Source organism: Lycorma delicatula, chromosome 1 (genome assembly GCF_047948215.1).
Source record: "Lycorma delicatula isolate Av1 chromosome 1, ASM4794821v1, whole genome shotgun sequence".
NCBI classification, from domain to species: domain Eukaryota; kingdom Metazoa; phylum Arthropoda; class Insecta; order Hemiptera; family Fulgoridae; genus Lycorma; species Lycorma delicatula.
The window spans coordinates 235,443,026-235,468,755 of NC_134455.1; the positions used below are offsets into that span (position 1 = coordinate 235,443,026).

General features: G+C 27.9%; 1 protein-coding gene across 1 annotated transcript in view; it reads left to right on the forward strand.

The window, feature by feature from the left end:
• TpnC25D (Troponin C at 25D) overlaps positions 1-25,730 on the forward strand; it is a 60,467-nt gene that overhangs the window by 985 nt on the left and 33,752 nt on the right. Inside the window, exons 2-3 of the mRNA XM_075374374.1 lie at positions 7,311-7,335; positions 15,696-15,839. Coding sequence (XP_075230489.1) covers positions 7,311-7,335; positions 15,696-15,839 — 169 coding nt within the window. The remainder of the gene's footprint in view (positions 1-7,310; positions 7,336-15,695; positions 15,840-25,730) is intronic.

Here is a 25,730-nt window from a genome sequence, read left to right on the forward strand (position 1 = left end):
TATATATATATATATATATATATATATACTGGTATCTGTGAAAAATTCCTTAGTTCCTGGAGCACTATAAATAAGATCAATTATTCCTAATTTATTTGTAGTAGCTGCATTGTCAATGTTTTTATTATTTAAGCTTGACGTTATGTAAGTACTGCATCTGTGGTTAGTCAAGATGCTGAGCTAACACAACGTGTGTAGAATTTCAGCGGTAGAAAATAAAACCTCATTTAGAAAAGCCTGCGGTGGGGTTTGCTCGTAAAGATTCACGTCCATACGTGGCTAAATAGAAGGATTACGAAATGGAAGTTCCGAAGTTTGAATTACATTAGTCTATTCTATTCTTAAACTACCTAAAATAGATACATAAAATTTTGCCAGGAATCTAAATTTATATAATTTCGTTTTTCTTTTATTTTAATCCTTTCAAGTATTGAACCAAATGATGTACACTTGTTCAGAGAGAACAGTAATTCACTTACTGTTGTTCTTACTACCCAATTTAGACACATACACATACAAATTTCGATTAAACTAATCAATCTGTTTGGATTCTACCTTGACAGGTGGAATATTATCTTTTTAACACTCTATTGTATTTAACGTTTTTAAGATAGTGTTTATAAAGTTAAAATTTTCCTTTAAGTGGTTAAAATCTTAATTAAAAAGAATAACTTACATAAAACCTTTTCTTTCATAAGGTTTCACTAAGAGGTAGACAGGTTTCATAGTATTACGAATGGAATTTTTTACTTCTGATTATTTCATTACTTTTTTATTATACTTCAAGTTTGGTTAGTAATAAATTTAAGATCTGTTGCTTTCAGTAATTTCTTCCCCTTTGTATATCCGTGCTAGTTAATTTTTTATTACCTCGATAATATCTTTTATGAGTAGTACTAATTGAAGTACTACTTCAGTTAGTAGTTTTTATTTATTGCAATTTAATTTTTTCACTTTTTAATCTATTATTATTCAATAATAAATATATTAAATTGTTACTAATGATTAACATTTAAAAAGAATTCAAACAATATACAAAATGAAATGAAATGTTTCTACTAAATTATCAGACCTTAAGATTTTAATTTTAATTTGCAGCAATATTAACAATATCTAGGTATAAAGACTAATAGAGAACTACCAGAATACTCGTACATTGACCTAGAGTTAACGACTCAACCAATTTGTTTTCACATCTCTTTGCAGAATAATAAGTAAAGTTGTACACAAAAATGAAGAAAAAGTTTGCTTTTACTTCCATGATGGACTCACTAATAACTATTATTGGCCTGGAAAATTAAAAATCATGTGACATGATCTAATTACATTAAAACAACTACCTCATATTTCCTGTTTATCATTCTATACGTGCATTTTGTCTTAATCTGTACTTGAACATAGATAAGTAATCAGTTATTTGCTTTAATCTTATTCTCATACTTCATTTAGTTGAGCTAAATGTTGATTTTAGTGAACGCAAAAACTATTTTTTGCTTCCAAATTTAAGAAAAATTACTGTTAGTAAGATGTTTCTATATTAAAACATTAAAATACTAAGCGGTTCGTCTAGCCATAAACTGGACCCTCGGGGCTCAGGTCAGCCCAGGAGAATCCCGGAACCAACTCAGGAGCTGCTCGAGGCCTCCCATGGAGACCTACCCCATGGACGCAGAATTCGCTTCGCCGCCATTCCCAATTTACCCTGTACCGGCGTTCCGGACACCAGCAGAGCTTGCTTCGGTCACCATTTCCATATACCCAGATGGATCCACCCCCTGAACCCACGCACTGTACGTTATCCTCGTGGTTGTGAGAATAATATTGATAAATAATAACTACAGTATTTAGGTTTTATAGAAACTTGAAAACGAAACTAAATTACAAAAGATAGAATAATAGTAAGAATGGTAAATGAAGTACACACATCTTTAACGACGAAAAATTCATAACTTATTTCTTTCCCATGGTAATAGAAATATAATAAGGAAGTAAAAGGATTAATCTATTTTTCTTTAATCACTGTCTTTAATTCACAAATTCACCTGCTTGTGGTCAAACAAATAATGATTATTTTTAATATCTAACTTTCAAAGGAGCTAGGGGATAGGTCGAAAGTTTAAAACCTTCCCTGGGAAAACACGAATGTATCCTGCAAATTTGAAAGTAGTAGGTTGGTTGGTTCTTGCGTGATCCGATAAAAGACAAAAAGGCAAACTTCATATATATATATATATATATATATATATATATATATATATACATTTTCGAATAACCGTGACCTGTTAGATCCAGGGTGTACCTGATACGTGCAAAAATTAGCATTTAGCCTTCAACCTACTAACAAATACCCCGTATGAATTTTTAAAATCGGACGATTGTTTGCAGAGCTATTATAAGAGCACACCATCGCATCTCTCAAGACAGCCCTCTAGGAGCACCTCTTTTTTACCGGTGGTGGTGATGATTGGTCTAGCTTCCCACGAGGTGCTCGCATACCTCGCTACTAACTAGCCTTCCACGCCGTTCCCACAGGAAGACCATTATTGTTAAACAGAAATATTTTTAATTTATTTAATATTATTTTATTTAACGTAAATTTAATTGTATTACTTTTGTAATATTATTACATATTATTATATTTGTAATATTCATTCGATTGATTCGATCATTCAATTAAACCCCAGCTCACACAGTGATTGAGACTCACAGTTCGCAATTCAATGAAGTTTGTGCTTCAACAGGCAAATCTCCACTATTATATATATATATATATATATATATCTTTTAGAGATTTTTCGAGATGAAATGTATTTAAAAACCTTCTCAGTCATGCCAAGAAACACGAGTAAAACTTCGGTTGTGATTGATCGAGTAGTTTTTTTGTTTATTCCGAACAAACGAAAACCCTCTTTCTCTTTATATCATATTATAGAATTAAAATATATATGTTATATATTTTATAATATTTGTTTATTTAATTATTTTTTGTATTGCTATACTTTTGAAAAGAAATTTTGATCTTCGTTATATGATAAGTACTATAATTTTTAAAGATTTATAAGTTGAAAGATTGTTAATTTAAGTATACCTTCCTTAGATTCAAACAAAGCAATATTTATTCGCTGACCTAATTTAGTAAAACGTTTAAACTATAAAGATAATATTTTTAGTTACTACAAAGATAATTACTACTAATTTCGATACAAATTTGGCTACTTGAAAGCCATCTTAAGTATAAAACTTGCTCTATTGTCTTTACATCTCTTACAAAAGAAAGCCTTTATTTTAAAATTAAATTTTTATAAACTGAATAGATATATACAAAATCACTGAAAAAATCATTAAATTTTTAAATCTAAAATTATCATTAATTTTTTTTGAAATCCCAGTTTTCTTTAGTTGTTAACCGAATATTGTATTTTTTGAGGAAAGGTATATGTAAATTATAATAATTATTTAAAAAGAAAAACTAATATTGGTTTATTCGTATTGAGTTTATGTAACAAAATTTCATTTTTAATCAAAAGCAAAAACGTCTTTAAATCATCATTTCATTTTCGAAATATATGTAGTTTTATTAAAATAAGAATAACCTGGAGAGCATTAGGAGTGCTGATTCATGTTCTAGGTTGCAAGCAGGTAGAATTCCTAATATGTGCAAAAATTATTCACGAGTCAGTCAATTTTACTACATTTACAGTATGATACTCATTTTATAGAAAAATATAATTTAAAATTTAAGGAAAATTAGAAGTCATTAATAAAATAATTGGTATTAATAATAATATGGATAAAAAGGTAATAGAACAGTTGAAAGCCTATATGTTTTACTGCAACAAAAATAGAGAAGAACGTACGTTATAGTCCCAAAAAGAATGATTTGAATTAAACTTAAACCTAACTCCCACGAATAACAATAGGAAGACTAATACAATAGGAGTTACTAATCCTATAGATCAGATTAAACATACGACCCCTCTTAACCATCAACAGTTTATTTACAACAAACATGCTCTTGATAGATGGGTTTATTTATTAGACAAGAACAAAATCTATAAAATCATCTCGGTAGAGATTAGGTTTCTCTAAGTGCTTTGCTAATTGGATCAAACAAGATATACACCGCAAATAAGAATTTCGTCTACATAAAAACAGACGATATCTTTCTTGGCTCTAACACAAAGCCCTCAAAACCAATATTAGATATTTCAGCCTGAAGACATTCTTTATGTGTCTTGCAAATGTGACTTCCTGAATCAACCACCTGCTCACACAGAGTCATTAAAACCCCAAAACATCTCTGATTTTCATAATTAGAAAGCTGTAACCAGTCTATAAATACTAATACTACTATTATTTTTTTATTTATTGCTAATATTAGCTATTTATTGTGAAACCTATATATTTTTAACCTTTAAAATACCATCACTGTATTCACTATTACTTATTTATTAATATCTGGCGTAGAATATTATTTGATTTATGACACTTCCGAAAACTTATTTTTGACTAACTATTCATTACATTTTTGAACTGTGAAACTAAAGAGTCCAAACTGTTACACTCTGCAAAATCTATTTCTGCACACTGAAAAATTACTTACTTACTTACTTTAAAAAAAAAATTACTGGTTTAGTGTTTGCAGAAAGTTTTACTATTTTTTTGGTTAATACTTTAAAACAAATACTTACGTGACTTTCTTCTTTAAAAAAAAAAAAAAACAAAAAATATTTTTATGTAAAGTTATTTTGGAGGTTACATTGGAAACTAACTACTCGGGTCTAACGGCGTCGTATAGCTTTCATAACTTAAAACAGAATATTTGAAGAACATTTCTATTATAAAGACCTCAGTTACTAATGCACGAAAACACAGCTTGAATCTTCTCCAAAAATTTAATCTTACTTTTTGAATTCTTTAACTTTCTTTGAGTTCAAGAGTCGCTGTCTTTAAAACATCTAAAACTAAACAGTAAATACATGATCGATAATTGACAGATGTCAGGCCTGAAGGTTAGCCGATTCTATGTTTTGTTTGAAATACAAATAAAATTTCCCGAAGACGAAAATCACGCAGGAAATGTCTAATCTGAGCTGAAGGAAGGAAAAAGAGGAACGTTATTAATTCAAATCTTTAATACGAGTGTACGAAAGAAACCCTTTTTTTGTCTGGCAAATTCCTGACAAAACTATTCAATTATTGTAAGATTAGATTGCTTTAATTACATAAGATTGCAATTAAGGTTAAAACGAACTTTAGTGAGTTCAGAAATTTCGTTCTACTTCCTTTTTGGTGGTACGGTGTCCAGGGCCTTATACGATCACTGTTATAAAAAATCTGTCTAAATGATTTTTATTTACAAAAAAAAAGATATGGATATTTATTCAAACAATCTTTTAATCTTAAACTGCAACCAAAATTTTATATATTATTTCCTTAGATTTCTTTTCCAATACATATATTTTTTTCTTTCTCTTAACCGACTTGTTTTTTTTTTCTAGAAAAGCGTTTATTTTAGATTATTTGGTCATTCGTTCTAATAATCCCTGTCATTAAAACTTTTTAAAATTGGTTGGAATATAAACTGTTTCATAAGCGCAAAACAAATGTGGGTCAAATACAAAACTAAAGTCGATGATTAAAAATATATTTTAAGAAGTTTTTCATGGCACATAAAGAATCTGTAACATAACAAATCTATATATCTTTAAATTTCTTTTTGTTCTTACTCATCTTTAAACTTATTTTACTTAACTTACACACATTAACTTACTTTTTTAAAGGTATTTTCTAGCAAAAATATGTCTATATTATTTAACAACTTCTTTAATAATATATATAAATGAAGGCCCGTTCTTATTGTTTATAATTTATATTTTTTAATTATGACTTTCCTCTCAAAGTTTCCTTTTATTGTTTTATTTATTTTTTAGACAAGTCGAATTGCCGGGGAGAAAACATCCACCTCAGCATTTTCTCTCATTATTTTCTCCATTGAAGCTTCTTCTCCTTTACTCAGAAATTTGTACACTTGTTAAACAAAATGGTTGTTCTAAAATTTAAAATTGTAATTACAAGTTTAACGCTGTAAAACTGATAACTACAATTTGAACTTTTTTTACGGCACAAAATAAACATTAATCAAACGAAATGATTTTACTAACCTGAAACTTTTTAATTACAAACCATACTTGCTTTATAAGTACGTATAGTGGCTTCAGGAAAACAGTACATATTGTTCCGGACAAATGACCATAGATGTTGATGCCCGCTCTTTCATAACAAAAAAACAGATATTGTTACAAGCAGGGATACCTGAGAATATAAATTTTAGCGAAATAATAAGTGAAATAAATATTAATAGGTTACATCCGTTATCATTCACGGTTATTTTCATGAAAATTGATCCTAATAAAATTACTAACAAGGTAGAAAAATAATCACCTCGAACATGGAACCTAGTTTAGAGTTACTAACCGGAGGCTATTACAGTTCTGTCCTTTTATTAAATAATATAATTAAATTAAATAAAAATCCTGTCGTAAACCTGAAATTTTTTCATTTGATTATTAAATCGTTAAAAGTCAACGTGCCTTGACTTTTCAACGTGCTGACATCCGTGGCTGAGTAGGTAGCGTCTCTACATTTCGTGCGGAGGTCCCGGGTTCAAAACCTGGTCAGGCTCGGCATCTTTCATATGCTACAAATTTCCACCGGCTCTTTAAACATAGCTGTTGATGCCCGCTCTTTCACAACAAAAAAATTCAACGTGTTTTAGAATTGGTTTTTAAACATCGTTTAACAAATTACGTTTTATTCATAGCACCGTAAATACATATTTAACAGTTTCCTACTACGTGAGTAGATTTATTATTCGAATAAAGGTGTGAAAACATTAATTTTTATTCATATCAAATGAACTCATGAACTGTTAAATTAGTCAAACGTAATGTTGGAAAGTAAATATTGAAAGGGATATATTGTTTACAAGTGATCCTGATCATATAGATCTTAGGTAAAAAGAAAAATTCAGTAATCTCTCTCTCTTTGTCACCTACTGTGGCAGTTTATGAGATTTTTGTCAGGATGTATATTTATAAGTTCAGGCTGCAAATGTTACAGGATAATCTGAACCAGGGGAAAAAATATTTTTTAAGTTAAAGTTGTTTTTATTTTCTTCGTATTACAATTTCATAGAAATATAATAATAAATTTAACTTTTCAAAAACGTTTTATGAGAATTTTCACTCCGGATCATTGAACTCTGTTTTTTAAGAGGAAACTTTTTCATACTGTTTTTTCTGTTTCAGGAAGAAGATGAACAGAAGATGCAAAGTAAGTTGTAGCAATGTATTCTCTCGGTTTCTATTTCATACATACTCGTATATCATGTAGAAAATAATTTTTACTTGTCACGTCGTATTTTATTTCATTCCATAATCCATATTTCACAACAAAATTTCATATTTGATTACAACTCACACAACATTTTGCTGCGCTTTAGTTCTGCCACCATACGTAACTTTATAATGATATTTGGAAAATTAAAGAATATGAAAGAAATAATAAATGTTTTATTAAAAAAATATAAAATCACATTATTGAGGTTTAGCTACATCCTACATTGTTATATTAACAAAACGGAATTTACCATTCCACCGATCTCCGTGGAATCGTTTCAGTCTTTTATTCTGAAGGTCCTAGGTTCATTTTGCGTCTGCTAAAATATTTTCTTACTTCATTCCCACTTAAAATCTTTGAGTGTGTGTAGAATTATAAATATTATTTATTTTTTTTTTAAATTTAATAAGACATTTGAATAGCAAATAAAATATTTCATTTGAATATTCGTGCCAGTGTACTTGTGAAAATATTACACAAAAAAACCAAAAAAAAAACAGAACAAACGATTTAAATAATCGTTAATTAAAATAGTTGTTCTCTCAATAATGAAAATAATTGCTAAGAAAGATAATATAAGAAAAAATCACTGCATATTAAGGGGGCAGCAAACGTAAATTCCCAATTGTATGCAAAGAAATATTTTTTTTATAAAGAAAATTTTCTACATATATTTCGGTAATTTAAAATATATATATATAGCGTATTTATTAACAAATAAAATTTTAGATATTAATTTTTTATACTTAAATAAATTCAATTTATTTTAAGAATATTACTAGCATTGATTAATAAAAAGTGAATTAATATATTCAGGATGAAAAATGCATAACTGTTTCTTAAACATAATTATTTCTTTTATACTGTATCTACATTACAACAATAATCGGTGGAAAAGGAATTATTTTGTAATTTGATACTATTTCTGATTTCTAGTAGTCATTTATTTTTGTGGTTTGAAGTGATGGAGCACTGATGAGCACAAAGAGAGAGATACTTACATTGGAAGAAATAAAACAAATTTTTTACATTGTTTTGGAGTACATAAAAGATTTTTCTTTTTACTTCTACTTAAAATTTTACTAAATTCAGTCTCGGTTAACTAGTAACTCAATTCAGATAATTCAGTGAAAGATCTGAGCCTATTCTATGTATTCTTAAGGTTCATTTCTTCAAATTTGTTGACGAAAAGTTTTTATACCACATCCACACAGCACACCTAATTATTATCTTTTTTTCGCATTATTAGGTGTGTAAATTAACTTATTTTACATTTTTAATTTACCCTTAAATTACTTGGTAACTACAATATTACTTATTTCTTATCACAAGATAGGATCTTTACCACTAATTAACCCGAAATACTAAACGACATTTAATGTCCTTTCAACCTGTAAGGAATAAAATCAAGTAACTATTCGAAGTTAGTTAAATAAACCACACTTCAAAAAAGAAAAGAGAGTGGAAGAGTAAGTAGAACCTGTATATTTTGCTAAAGATCTGACACACCAAAAAAATCCAACGACAAGATACATTCTTGTCGTATCTACATTAAAACAATAATCGGTGGAAAAGGAATTATTTTGTAATTTGATACTGTTTCTGATTTCTAGTAGTTATTTATTTTTGTGGTTTTGAGGTGATGGAGCACTGATGGGCACGAAGAGAGTGATACTTATATTAAATGTTAAGTGTTAGATACTTAATGTTAAATTTAAATGTGTTTAATAAATAATATTTTATGCAATCTTTATCTCATGATGTAAGTATTATTAGTGTTGGTAATTTTATTATTCCACGTAAGTAAATGAAAATCGTTAAACACTTCGCTCACTTGCAAATCAGTTTTGTGTCCTCTAGTTATTTTCTGCTCATTTCTGCTAAGTATTTTGTGGTTTAAAAGATAAATATAACATATTCATCACACCATCTATCGCTTTTTTCTAATATTTCCTTTATGGTTTTTAAGTTTGACTTTCTTAAATTTTTATTCTATAAATTCTCTTATATCACGAATTAACAAACCGTAAATGTCTTATGTATGACTATAGTAAGCAACCCTTTAGTATAATTTTTAAGATTTAATTTAATCTCAGATTCTCTAGTAAAACCGTATTTTCATTCAGATTTATGTATATTCAAATTTCACTGATAATTCTTATATTCTCCTGTAGCATAAAGTTTTGTAAACTTATTTACAAAAATGAAATCCATCGATGTAAGAAAGTTAAATAAAATTCATTATATTCTGACAATTTTATTTCTATGATAAAAATAATAATTTCACACAGATTCATTTTATGGATTATCGGGTAATATAATTTAATCATAGATCATAATTTAACTCCTACAGACTGTACGCATGAATACTTGTAGCCTACTTCACTATATGCTTTCATGTTCTCAATGAATGTGTGTGAACCTGCATGTATGTATAAAGATTATACGTTTGTAGTTTTATGATAATTATCTCAAATAGTTATCACCTGATGTGTGACCTGGCTTAGATCCATAACGTGATGATTTCTGGCTATGACTGCTGTCATATATCAGTTCGTGTCATTTGAGTTCCGATGCTAATTTATTTGCGAACTACAGAGTCTACTGACAATCTTTCACTAGATCTTTCTGTTTACGACAGCTATAAAAAGACCTTCTTATTCTACCCAAAGTCAACAAAATACCATTAATACCAAGACGTCAATCATTAACTAGACCGCCATATATTTTCAGCTAAGACAATACTAAAATAGCGGCGAGAATTTATTTACGTTTTTTACCAACCGATTTATTAAAAAAATGAAATGTTCAAGACAAGTGTGATTTCAGAATTAGTTAACATGTCCGTTGCTCATTATTTATATAAAAAAATAAGAAACATTTTTAATTATTAATTTTTATTTTAACATTACAATACTTCGTTTCAAGAACTTTAGTAGTTACTTGTCTAACCACAGTCCTTAAAAAAATCTATCAATTTAATCTCATATTCCAAAGAATTAAAATACGTATGTATCGGTACAAGAAATAATAAAATTAAAATTAACTAGGCCTTAGAGTGTATGTAAAGACATTACCTTCATTCGTCAAGGAAGATGTTTTTCTCTTTCTTTAAATTTGAAGTTAACTCCATGAAGATAATCTTTCTTCCAATATATATATATACACAAACCCAAATTGTTTTACCCTATAAAGCCAAGTAATAGCTGAATTAAAATGCTTCCAACGAGATTGGTTGCCGATATAAAGTTACGTTTATGGTTTTATACTGATTACGTGTTTGTGATCTTATGTTGATCTATCTTAAACAGTTGTCACCTGAGGTGTTGCTATATAAAGCTCGTTGACATGAAATATGAAAGTTTATAAATTCTTATCTTTTAAGAAATCTTTATCTTGAAACAAACCTAAATACTTCAAATAGATTTTTTCCACCAAAAAAATTACGTCTAAAAGGATTTAAGAACGCTACACAATCTTTGGGGTACCCTATAAAACAATTTTTTTTAAAAACTGTAAATAAATTAATTCATTAGAACATAATTAAGCTTCCTAACCTTCTACAAATTTGTGTAAGTTAACTTGTTTTATAACTCGTATATTTTTGAATATTTTGTGCACTATTAGCTATGCCATTCTGAAGTTAACTTGCTGCATCATTCTACTAAAGGTAATTCAAAACATTTTATTATAATATCGTTTCTTTTATTGGTTGCGCTTGACAATAATTATTAAAAATTCAACGGCAAGCAAAAAATAATAAAAAAAGACTCTAACTCTACATTTTCAAATATTTTTTTTGTCAGTGGATTGATATGAAACAGGAGAACATAGAATACAATGCTAAAGAAATGGTTGAAATTAACGACTCAATCACTGAAAGAAGTCATTAATATTAAATGACTGGTTTATTATAAATTATAAATATTTCATAATGTGGAGACCACTCAGCCTCTTTGTGCATTACTTATCAACTTTTGTAATAATGTTCTCGGCAGCTAGGCGTCTCAGTAATTTAATTTGGTCACCCAAATCTTCATTACTAAGTTAAACTCGCCACTACGATCCGGAAGGTGTTCCACAACCTCCATATTTGCGGTAGAAGACCCTTCATGAAGCCCAACTAGCTCCGGGGCCGATGTACGATATTCCGTCTTCTCCATCGATGCGAAAGAGTCTTCACTATGAGCCTTAGAAAATCTAAGGCTCATAGCGGCGGCTACGTTTGTCTCTCCCAGTTGGGAGAGACAAACGTAGCCGCCGCTTTGGCGTCGTCCTAACCAGCGGCAGATCATCTTTTGTATTTCCTGCAGTCTCGTCTGGAGGAATCAACGACACCCACGACATATGTCCAGTTGGAGATTGAGACCATTTCACTGAGATAGACATGACTAAATGGCTTCATCAATGTAATCACTTCCTGATATGTCGCCAGCCACCAGCGAGGAAGCATTTGACAGTAATTGCTGCCTAGGAAATGTGGCCCTATATTTGTTTGCCTTTCGTCTCGCCTTGAGTTCATATGCTTTTTACAGGAGGCAGGACTCAGAGTTCAAGGCCCGAATCACCCGAACCTCTATGTACTCGCCTAGATACCCAACTCTGACTACCCTATTTCGTTGTCACCGGACAACCCCCCACAGGCTTTGCCACGCTGCGTAGGCTTCCGCTTACTCATAGGTGTATTAAACTTCCCACCGATCCTGGGTACGCCAGCATCTGTCATCACTGAAAAACACGAGTAACGAAACGTAAACAAAGAATCAGCAGTGGCAATGCAAACAAATCGCCACAGCAAAAGGCAATTAATGTGCCCAGGAAATAACAATAATCACCCAAGGGCGAGAGAAAAAGTAATTCACCGTCAGTTAAGTATAGACCAAGTCCATGGAAATAGTATACAAGTCGAAGAAAATATAATAATAAAAACACTTAACCTACTTTTGCTAACCAGCACAACAACCCTTAGCAACGGAAACTTCACAAGTAAAAACAGAAAAAAACGTAACAAAAACCACCACCGCTATAATATGAAACGAAATAAACAAACAACGAACGATAACAACAAAAAATAAAACATGATGTGGACACCAGATGACTTCTTTGTGTGCTTATTAAATTACATACTAAATTTTTAATAAAATGAAAATTTTATAAAATTTTATTTGATTAAAAACTTCTGATGAAAATTTTAATTAATGAAATATTTCCATCTCACAAGGGGAAGGCACATCGTTTGGAATTCGGTTTCATACCTATTTTTTTAAGTTTCTCTTTATTTAAATACATTGCATTGGTTTATTAATTATTATTAACCTCAAACTGTAAAAAAAGTTTTACAATAAATAATAAATTCAATAATAACAATAAAAAAGAAATATATATATATATATATATATATATATATAAATATATAATATCTATAATATTATATATGGAAATATATAATGAGATGGAAATATTTCATTAATTAAAATTTTATTTGGCTATAACTCTGGATTCAATGAAAGTAAATATCGCTGAAAACTTATATCGTTGAAAAGCTCTTGAAGAGAGCTTATTACTGCAGTTAAGAAAAATTCTTATCTTTTTGTATTTTGGGCTTTTTTGGTTCAGTCGATTGCAATCAAAATGGAAGGTGCACAACTAGATATTACAACAGTCCTAAATCCAAAATTTCAACATACTACGGCTAATCGTTTTTGAGTTATGCGAGTTGCATACGTAAGTACAGACGTCACACCAAAACTGGTCAAAGTGGATTTAGGGATGGTCAGAATGGTTATTTCCGTTGAAATCTGAAAACCGAAATTTTTCGCGATCACAATACTTCCTTTGCTTCTTAAAAGGAGGCAAAAAACTCGTAAGCAGATCTCAAATACGGACCACTACGAAAGACGCCCACGAATAGAGTGATATTAAAGATTACATTAGAGAAAAACATATTTAGATATCAATCCAATTTAAATTAAGTTTTGCAAGAAAATTCGAGGAAGTTAAAAACAAAATTAGGGTAAAATAGAACAAATTTTCCTATACTCCAAATGTGTTAGCTTCCTTTGGATAACAGTATCTTTGCTTTAAGAGTCTTTAGTTTTACACAAATACATTTTTCAAAAAATTGTTGTCATGAGATTATTAGCTACTTTTTAATACATTTGCTTTAAATACACTATTTCTTAAACATAACTGAAACACAAAATATAACAACCTTGATGAAGAAAAATCTAAAACGTAACCAATCAGAACAAAAAAAATTATTTAATGTTTGCGTTGAAGAAGAAACCATACCAAGTGTAAACTACTACAAAAATTCAATGATCTTTTAACAATAACAATATAGCAATAACATCTTTAACAATAAGAAAGGAATAATAATCGAGAATGATCCTTGACTTGTGTAAGTGAACTAGGTAGTCTCAGAAGTAGTTTTTCTTGTTTTCAATGTTCAGTCAATATTTACATTAAACTGATTAATTTAATCAACTACACTCTTAGTAGTTTAATTACTTTCTAAAAGATTATCAAGAATACCTTGCTTAAAGATTGCATCAATTTTTTTCGCAAGAAAGGAAATAATAAGGATATTCATTTATCATAATATACTTAAATTCAAATCAATGAAAACTTAATTCACGATTTAATTACTTTAATACTATAGTTGATGAACGGCATAGATGAAGTCCTACGCAAAAACTATCGCATGAAAATAAACAAGAACAAAACAAAACTAATGAAATGTAGTAGAAATAACAAAGATGGACCACTGAATGTGAAAATAGGAGGAGAAAAGATTATGGAGGTAGAAGAATTTTGTTATTTGGGAAGTAAAATTACTAAAGATGGACGAAGCAGGAGCGATATAAAATGCCGAATAGCACAAGCTAAACGAGCCTTCAGTAAGAAATATAATTTGTTTACATCAAAAATTAATTTAAATGTCAGGAAAAGATTTTTGAAAGTGTATGTTTGGAGTGTCGCTTTATATGGAAGTGAAACTTGGACAATCGGAGTATCTGAGAAGAAAAGATTAGAAGCTTTTGAAATGTGGTGCTATAGGAGAATGTTAAAAATCAGATGGATGGATAAAGTGACAAATGAAGAGGTATTGCGGCAAATAGATGAAGAAAGTAGCATTTGGAAAAATATAGTTAAAAGAAGAGACAGACTTATAGGCCACATACTTAGGCATCCTGGAATAGTCGCTTTAATATTGGAAGGACAGGTAGAAGGGAAAAATTGTGTAGGCAGGCCACGTTTGGAGTATGTAAAACAAATTGTTGGGGATGTAGGATGTAGAGGGTATACTGAAATGAAACGACTAGCACTAGATAGGGAATCTTGGAGAGCTGCATCAAACCAGTCAAATGACTGAAGACAAAAAAAAAAAAAAAAAAAATACTATAGTTAAAAATAATTGCTGAGACTTAGGCTAACAATGTAATACTTGTTTTATTCCTTGCCTCTTTTATACGCAAAAATCAAGTTAAAAATTTGTAATTACTTAAAAGTAAATAGTTATAAAATAAAGTTTTGCAAACGCTTACTTTATATTCTATATGAAAATAATGTTTTTCTAAATTCACTATTAATTGAAGATAAAATAACCATTTCGGTATTTTTAATTTTAGTTTTAATTAAAATATTTGTTACATATGGTAAAATAGAGTAAGATCCAAGCCAGGAATCTATCCCAATACCAGCTTTACAATCACTAGAATGGAGAAGAGTCTTTAAATTACTATCTTAAAAATTTGATAGGTGTTTTTCTATTTACATAAATAAGAGTGAACTTTCTTTTGTTTTACAAAACGACAGATTCTCTTTATTTGTAATCAGTTACAGAAAGTTGGTGTTATTCTGTTATTAAACAGTATCAATTTTTTTTGGAAAACTCTGTTAAATAAGATTAAAAACTGGAAAGAAAGAAAGATTTATTTTGTTATTGTAAATTATTTAGTTATTTTAATTCAAACACAAATGTAAATTTGTGATCATTGGACGGTCATTGGATAGATCATTGGATTGCTTGAGATTCGTGGATGGTTATTGATGACAACACCTATGATAATCATATGATATTAAAAAAAGTTACCCAACTTGTATGTGGATCATTTTTTCTTCTATAATATATGCAAGTTTTTTAACTGAAATGTGTAAGATTAATAAGTAATGCGTATCAGTAATAAATAAGGCTATAAAATGTAAAGAAAAGTATAATTCTTGTAAAATGAAAATTACAAAATTAAGTGATTAAACGTTTAATTTATATAATTGTTTCCCTCTGTTTACAGTTATGAGGAAAGCATTCCAGATGTTTGACACAACAAAGTGTGGTTTTATAGAAACTTTAAAAATTAGTACAATTTTAAATACTATGGGTCAACTATTTGACGACGGCGAACTTAACGCGCTAATTGAAGAAAACGATCCAGATGGTCAGTAAAACTAAATTCATTTGTTGTTGATGTAATGTAATACTAATTATTCAGTAATTTAACCAACCTCAATTTTTATGAAAATTAATTTACAGTTTGAATACGAAAATATCTTTCAAGACGGAAACGAAATGACACTATCTAACTACTTACATTATGGTAAGAAAAAATAAACTTGATCGGCAAGTTATTATTTTATAATTAACAGAGAAATGTAAATACTAAAATAAACCCGCTTCTGATTCACATTATTTTACTAGAAACTAATTTAAACAACAAAAATACTGTTTTTTTTTTTTTTACATTTTTAATTTGTATTATTTATATTTCAGAAAGTGAGTAGAAAACATGACCGTTGTTTAGATTTTCGTACTTCCTTATGAAATGTTCGACTCTATAACTTTGATAATACATTCTGTAAGATATTAAATTACCATTTCCTAAATATAGACTTCTCTCTTCACTTATAAAATTTCAGTTAGGTTAAGTTATTATTTAAACGATATTGAGTTTACAAAAGTTATTTTCGGTGATCGTGTGAAAAATATTTTTTTACCACAGCAAATAGTTACACAAGAAAATTACAATAAAATTGTAAACCGTACGGTAAGAGTCTCGTAGATATCATTTCTTCCGCTCAAAAAACAAAAAGTTCTGTAATATAAATAAAACTGTTTTTAATAAAACTATGCTGAAATCAAAAAGGGTAAGAACACTACATTTAAAATATCAAAATCTGTTATTAATTTAGAATTTTCTTTAAAAAAATACACCTTAAATATATGCAATTGACAATAGATATACAATTATTTATTACAATAAACATTACAATGTTTTTTTTTTTGCTTATTGTATAACTAAAAAAATAAAATTTATTTGTTCTAAGGTAATAATTCTTAATAATAAATCCATAAGATAACAATCAGTAATTCATTAAAAAAAAATAAAAGCGTAATTTAACAAAACGCAATGATCAAAAAAAAAAATTACAATGAAATTGTATAAATAAGCAAAAAAAAGAAAAATTTGTTACAAAACTCTTACTGGCCCGATTTAATTTATTAAACAACGCATAATCATAAGAATTGTATTATTCTGTAAATGTGATATGTATTACACGTAAATGAAATCGGGCCGGTAAGATTTTTGTAAGATTTTTTTCTTCTTTTGCTTATTAAATTGAACGCATAAACATTGTTTGTTATCTAATATTGTATATCTATTGTCTATTACATATATTTAATATGTATTTTTTTTTAAAGAAAATTCTAAATTAATAACAAATTTTGATAATAAAATGTAGTGATTACCTTTTTTGGTATCAGCATTGTTTTGTTAAAAACAATTTATGTATATTACAGAAATTTTTATTTTTTAAGCGGAAGAAATGATATCTGCGAGACTCTTATCGTACGGTTTACAATTTCATTGTAATTTTTTTTTATCTTTGCGTTTTGTTAGATTACGCTTTTATTTTTTTTTAATGAATTAGTGATTGTTATCTTATGGATTTATTATTAAGAATTATTACCTTAGAACAAATAAATTTAATTTACCGGACAATTTTTTATTTTTTTTTGTTGATAGTCATATCATTCACTTCATACCACATTTTTCCTTTTTTAATAAAACTAGTATAATCTCTGGTAAACTATTACTTTTATGTTTTTTTAAGAAGTGATGGGGATTAAAAAAATTGTTTCATTTTTAGTACTTTCATTTATATAACAGCATTTACTATTAAAACAAGCTGTAGTATATTTTCTTTTAAATTTTATTATTTCAAGTACATTTTCAACTTTTTGTACGTTACCTAGCGAAGTACTGCTATCTAGCGGCGCGACTCGTAATGGTACATTAAAAAAAATGAATAAAATTACATATTCCAGTCCCACGGTTCACCAAATGGAAAAAAAGTTGTCTAACAAAATTCGAGGTATTTTTTGAAAGTATTCTTTATCACTAATCTAACTGATCTGAAATATAATGTTTTCACGCTTAATTTTTTTTCCAATTTTTATTTCACTGTTAGTTTAGGTCATAAACATTAGAACTGTAAACATAATTCGTTGACTTCATCACCTCTTACCGACGAAGTTCTAACGAACCCCATGACTACGCAAGAAAAACTTTTTAAAAATGTGGTCCAGCGACTATTCTTAATGAATAAAGTAGCTATGTTCTGAAAACAGTTACATTGCAGCTTTATTTAGTAAACATCAGCTGGCAATTACATAATCAGCTTTGTTTAAAAGAATATGATTCAATCAAATGATAACATATGAAAACTTTTTCTAATTCAAGATGAGAAAACGTTTATGCATTTTTTTCTTATTTTTTATCAAAAGCAACTGCTATTATTAATGCAATCTTCTTATAAAAAATATGGTTTTATACAAGTGCTTCCATTATATTATGGAAGCTTCTACGTGTTATTTACTTTCTTCTCTGAAATATAATGTAGAAATATATTTATCGGACGCTTTCCATTTACAGGTTATTTTAAGTAAAAATGATGAAGGTAAACTGAATATTTAATATATTACACTGCACGATTCCGAATCGAATTTTGATGACTACACCAATGACAATGGCACATAAAATTTAAAAAAAATTACCATATTAGGGTCTGGATCATTTTTCCGTCGATGCAAGTTCCACAATTGAAATGTGAAAGATTAATAAGTAATATGTAACAGTAATTATTAAGGTTGTTAAATGATAAACAAATTATAATTCTTATTCTATATACTCGAAATCAAGTAAATTAAATCGCAGTATTGCCACAGTCAATCAATAAAGTCAGTTTTGGTTACTTTATATTTTATATAAAATAAAAATTTTAATTAAGAATTTAACTATAATTATATTACGTGTCTGTGGTTGGAAAACAAAGCGGTAAGTTTTTCACAGTAATGGAAATGTTTACTTAATTGGACTAATAAATATCTACCAAAAAACCTTAAATATAGTAGAAGATATACTTAAGTAACTATAAGTTTCTTTGTTTAGGAATACCAGACTAAAATAGTACTTGTGTTTTGAAATTGTATTAAGTTTAATCATAGATATAATTAAGAATTATTATTATTATCAAAATGTAAATAATCAGAAGATGTAAGGATACTTTCTCTGAAACAAAATTTTTCTTCATTATTGAGGAAGGCTTTGTAATGGATTACAGATGTATTAGAACCATACAATGACGGGTTATGAAAAAAAAGAAATTGAAATAATAAAAATATTCTTATATCTGTGGTCACTTGATGATACACCAGGAATATAGAAGTAATATATTCTGTCTTGTTCTTGTGGAAAAGGTAGGAAGAAAATAAAAGCCAAGAATTCCTTAAATAGATTAGTTTATCATGTCAAGGAAGATGTTGTTAAGAACAGCATTAAGTAAAGTCATAAACACTCAGATGCCGCTAACGTTCATTAGCAGATGTGACACATTAAGAAGTACTATTTGTAGGCCCAGCTAAAGACAATTAGTACAAGCTGACAGGCAAGTCGATACATTCTTTCCTCTGTAATTTGTTGGTATGCCCTTTTTGAAAGCCGTGTATCATAAACAAAAATATAGAATAAAAGGAATTTTATTCCGGCTATGGTGTCTTTGTATATCAGAGACTATCACCTATTCGCACGTAACATATTATCGTATTGGTGAATATGTTATGCAGTTGATTTTTTAAATAGCGATTAAAAACGATTGGAACCGATTTTTTATTATTAATTTGACGTATAAAATAGTTGATAAGTTATACAATAGTTGATGAGTTAATCTTCTCGTACTCTAGATAATGTTATTTTTGCTGGGATTGCTCTAGAAATAAATATAAATAATATCAGTTTATAAACCGTTGAATATCTATTTCCACGTAAACATCTATTGGGAAACATCAATTTATTTCATGCTGGTTCAGATTAATTATATATTAGCAGACTTAAACAGTAAAGTTATTTGTTAGTTTTTCACATTCTATTGACTTTTCACGTAAAAAATCATTGCTTAAAAATATAAATATTAACTCGAACAATTTTTAAAGTTTTATTTGATTTATTTCATTGTTTCTGTTTAATTAGAAATTTATTTAATGTAGTAATATTTTGTGCAAGTTATTTTAAAACAGGATTTTTTTTATATACTGGCTGCATCATGACTAACTTCTATTTTAATCCCCGTTGAATGCGTCTTGATTGACAATTTTCATTGTTCTATTTGTTTCATAAAGTATAACAAATTAGGAAATAGGTAAATACTTGGTCGAAAGTTCCTACGTAAAAAAAAAGAAAGGAAACCATACTATACACAAAATACGCCTAAACAACCTACGGTTGTTATTCTCTTTTAGAAATTGTGACTTAAAGTATAGAAAAATCAGTGAATAATTTAAGTAAGACTTATTCATATCCTATAAACTGATAATGACGTAAAAATTAGCGTAATATCGGAGCATACAAAAGATGTGCGTAAATTTCTTATAGCCTGATGAAGAAATTTAATTTTTAATTAAACTGTATTGTAAATCTAGATTTTTATAGTGCATCAGTAGAAGTTCTAAGTTTTTGCTTATAAAATAACATAATTACTTTTAAAAGAAAACTTTTAATCATCGTTTAAAAAGAAATTAACTGGTAATATTATTTCTGCAATAAAACGCAGATCATTTTAAAAAACAAACAATTAATTCTAGGAAAAAAGATTTATTAAAAGGAATGGTGCAGAGATTACTTTTTATTAAACTCATATACCGCTGAAGTTTGTTAATATTAATGTTTTGTGACAAGAAATCATTAATATATCCTTTTTTTAACGAGCAAATTCAATTTAAATCACTGCTTTATAATCATATAACAGATGAAACGAATACTTATTAAAACAAAACTGACAAAAAACTGAACCTGAAATGAAAAGTTTTTCTTTTTATTTAACAATAAAATTTATAAAGACAGAACTTGTTTATAATCAAAGAAAAGTTTCACTGGAAATTTCATTTGACAAATAACAATTTCTTTCCATTTTATTATTTTATTCAGAAAAAATTAAAAAATGTAATACGATAATAAGCCAAGTTTTTGTAACGTAGAGTAGGAGTGTTATGATTGAAAGGGTTATATGAATTTTCTTTTTATCCGTTAATAATTATTTTTCATCTACTTCATAGAGAATTCTTAAACTTAAAAAAATTTAATTAGCAGTTGGTTACAAAAGTTTCACAGAATTCAAGTTTTAATATTTCTGTAGCATTACTGCAGATAATTTTAACGAGTTAAGTTCAACTACGTGTTTAAAATTTATCATAACGTATCGCAATTTTTAAAATATCAATCCACCTATTATATATATATATTTCTTTTTAATTAAATGCAGAGTTTTTTATTTCTGTAAGAACCATGAACTTTTATTCTCATATATCTTTTTTGTAATAAGATTAATCAAACAATTAATTGTGTTAGATACTTTAACAGAGTTAATTTTTGTGATACAATTAATTGAAAAATTTATTAAATATAGAGAATTATTAATATAGAGACCCTCTAGTGAAATTCCGAAAAAAATTTAACAGGAAAATTATCTTAGATTTCGATATTGAATAAAATTATTCATTTTTATAACATTTGTTAACAAACACGATAATTGTACGGTAACCCTGTAAATTACATTAATTTTATAGTTCAGGAAAATAAAATTAAAATTCAATGGCGTGCGTGTATGCTATGTGATAATTGTAAATAGGCTACATTTAGCCATTATTTCTTGTTTATATGCTTGTTAAAGCCGCAAATAGGCAAGTCTTTATAAAATTCTATAAAAGTATGCATTAAAAGAAAATCTGCTATCTTCCTATCTTCGCTTATTATTACCCTGATTTGTTTTATTTCCAAAAGTGTAATCACAAAACATCAATTAATTGAGAAAATATTACAATCAATATTTTATTGTCACCATCCCAATTTAGACACACCCTTTGTTTCCGTTAACACACGGCTAACGAAACTGATCAATTTTTCTTATTCTAGCTTTCCAAGGCATTTAATTGCTTTCAGTTCTCCCTATATCTAATTAAGATTTCTACTAAAATTTATCTTTCAAGACGTTTCCTTAATTTTCGTTCACGTTCCATAAGATTCTCCAGTAAACTCCGAAATTTAACTAACTTCGATTTCTTCAATTTCCGTGTGCCTCCTCTGTATAAAAATTATTGTCCCGATCTTTTGAACAAAACTGGTAAATGTATAATCTTATAAAAGTTCCAGATGATTTCGATTTTTTGTTTTTTATTACCAATACCTTACACTAAACTGAATGTTATTTAGAGACGGTAATGTACAGGAAGGCTCTCTCTACTTTTCGCTATAACATGAAAAAATTAGAGTTAATTTTCCACCCGCTTCATTATATATAATTGCTATGATCAATAATTTTAGCAGGTTGTTAATTTCTGACTAATTAAATCAATCGTATTGTTGAAGGATATATAAAGTTTAAATTAATATCTTTCAAGAAGTATATATATATATGGAGAAAAATATTCATTGGCAGATATCTTCAGCTAAGTAATACGGACTTTATCGATAACAATTATCGTTACTTTTAGAGGATCAAAAATTACATATCATTATATGCTTTAAGAGTTGCTTCCATTTAGAGGATTACGGAAAGAGTATCGGAACACTTCTAATTCCGTTCGTTTTATACTCCCCTCCTTGGTCTCAACATATCTTTAACATTTATTTACAAACAGAATTTTCTACAGAAAAACACTATATACTACTCTTTCGTTAATTAAAATTAAAACAAATCTTGGGTAGTTCTGCGCAAGAAGACCGACTTTTCGTTATTTTAAAATATTTAATATGAAATTACATTTCATATTACAAATTTTCTTTTCTCAAATTTTTCGACATTAAATTGAGCGTAACTCAAGAAAGACTTAATCATTCTTAATAAAATTTTCCCTTGCACGAATCCAGATATACAACTACAATATATCCAAATTTAAATGAAAATTGATCTAATAGTAAAGATTTAAAAGGAGATTTTTATAATTGCAATGTTCCAGTTTAATGAAGATTATAACCAGGTTGTGATTTTTTTTTCTGAAGCTTTTAACATTAAATATACACCTATTTCATTGTAATATATACTTATGCTCCATAGAATCCCTTTAAATTTTCTATAAAAATTAAATTTATAGATTTCACAAAAGTAAAATTTTTTGATCCTTTAATCTTGTGTCCGTTTTAATAATTTGAATTTAATTTAATTTCGTTCATTTTTAGAAATTAATTGTTTTAGAAATGTAATTAAAGTGCTTTAGAAATTAATTAATTTTTTTTGTAAATTAATTAATAACGGATGGAAGATAACAATATCTAATCAACGGTTTTTTTATTGTAAAGAACTCTTTGTAAATCCATAAACAAAGAACAAACTTTCCTTTATAAATTGTGTTTGTTTTACTCTTTATTACTTACGATTTTTTTTTCATATTATCTTAATAATTTAAATTCAGCAACATCTTTACCGGCACTCAAAAACATTTTTATATTTACTGAGGAAACACTGTTAGAAATCATTGTATTAAAACTGATATTTCCGAGTAAATTATTTAATTTTGGAAAGTTTTTGTATTAGTTAATATAATTTACTATAAAATTTAAATAAACACACTTACATATAATTTCACCATGTATTAAAGAGATATATAATACGCAATTATTTATGTTCTATTAATGAATAGAATTGTTAGTCGTAATAATGTTCAACTTTTTACCATTGATTCAAAAATGTTTGAATTAAAACGAAAAAAAAATTTGACCATGTTTTAAACAATAATCCCAATTGTTTTATATCAGAAAACATTTGATGTGGACACCAGATAACTTCCTTGTACTCTTATTAAATTACATATACATATTTTTTGCTGCACTTCATTTAAACTTATTTCATTTAAAAATGAGATACGATACTCCAATTCTTTAATAAAGAGGACACAGTTGCTAAAATCTTAGTTATTAACATAAAATATTTATGTAGTTATTATTTAAACAATCTTACCTGAAACATTAGAATCGAGTAAAAATCCCTTTATTACTCTTTAAATAAATATGTCATATCTATCCAATACTATTTTTATTTTCTTTTAGAAATTATTATGATGTAACCATCAGCAAAATGAAAACAAAAACGAATAATCAAATGTTTCACCAAATTTGATGCAGACACACATGACTTACTTGTACGCCTATTAAATTACATATACTCATTTTTTTTTTAAATTAAAACTACATAAAATGTTATTTTATTAATAACTTACGATATTTTTTTTATTTTATTGTTATTACTGAAATACATAGTATTTTTTTTTTTTTTTTACAATCAGAGGTTAATAATTAGTAATAAATCAATATATTTAAATTGAAAAAAAGTTAAAAAAAAAAAAAAAGGGGGATGAAGTCTGATTCGAACCGATATGCCTTCCCCTTATAAGATCCAAATATTTCATAAATTAAAATTTCTTTTGACTTTAACTCTGAAACTAATGAAAATAAGCACGACTTATAATATATCGTTGAAAAACTCTCAATGAGGGCTTATTACTGCAGTTAAGAAAAAATTCAAAATCCACATCTTTTTGGAATTTAGGCTTTAGTCGATTGCAATCAAAAGAGGAGGTGCACAACTAGATCTTGCAACAGTTCAAAATACAAAATTTTAGTATCTTACTGCTAATCGTTTTTGAGTTACGCAAGATACGTACGTACATAGGGTACACACATATGTTTATTGAGTTACATGTCGGTATCTATATACGTATGTATAGACGTCACGCCGAAACTAGGAAAAATGGATTCAGAGATGGTCAAAATGGATATTTCCGTTGAAATCTGAAAACGGAGATTTTTCACAATACCTGCTTTATTTCGTACAAGGAAGTAAAAATGTGCGGTAAACAACCTGTTACAAACTTGTACTCGTATTTAATTCCGTACAGCATAAACACTAACTTATGGCTTATTGAATAACTGTAAATAACCCATTCTTTAGGAGGTTTGGAGGTATATTTTAATGCACAAACATAATATCTTTTACAAAAATATAACTACTAAAAAATTATATGTTCTAAAGAGTCGGCAATTCTTCGCATGAGATATAAATTAGAATATTTTATTTTATCTGACTGCTAAAAAATATCCGTTCAGTAAGTTATGACGGCCTTATTACTAAAATTAACTGTGAATATTTTGTTAAATTTTAAGTAGAAAATAATTAGCGAGGTAAAATATGGATTATGCTATGATAATAACACATTTGTAATTTAACCATTTTTAAGTGATTAAAGCGGCAATACACAAAATCTGCGGTTAAGCAGTATCTGATTAATCTTGTAATACGAATCTGATTAAAGGTTGTACAAAATACACATATTATAGAAAATTAATTTCTGTACTCATATTGACTTTTGATATGAAATAACAAATGATACATTAAATTAAATTCCTAAATTAAGTTACTACGCATTGAATTAAGCCAATCGGTTCATTAGAAATGGTTAGGTTCATTATTAATCGATAACGGATAAAAAATTTCATTCTAATTAATAAATAAAATTTCGACCAACTGAGCAAAGTTTAATTGGCAATGCATCAAGAAATTATTGAAATAAAAAGGAATTTAAAAATAATAACTATTGCAACACTAATCCGAACTAAATTTTATAATTTGTTTACCGAATGTTTTCAAATACTCTAATACATTTTCACTCCCGTCTGTTACCATCTTTGGTTATCAGTGCAGCTGTGCACCGATCATAGTAAATTATATCAATGGCGGTTTTTTTGAAAAGGTAAATAGGTTTCAAGTACGGTGTTGAAAACGAA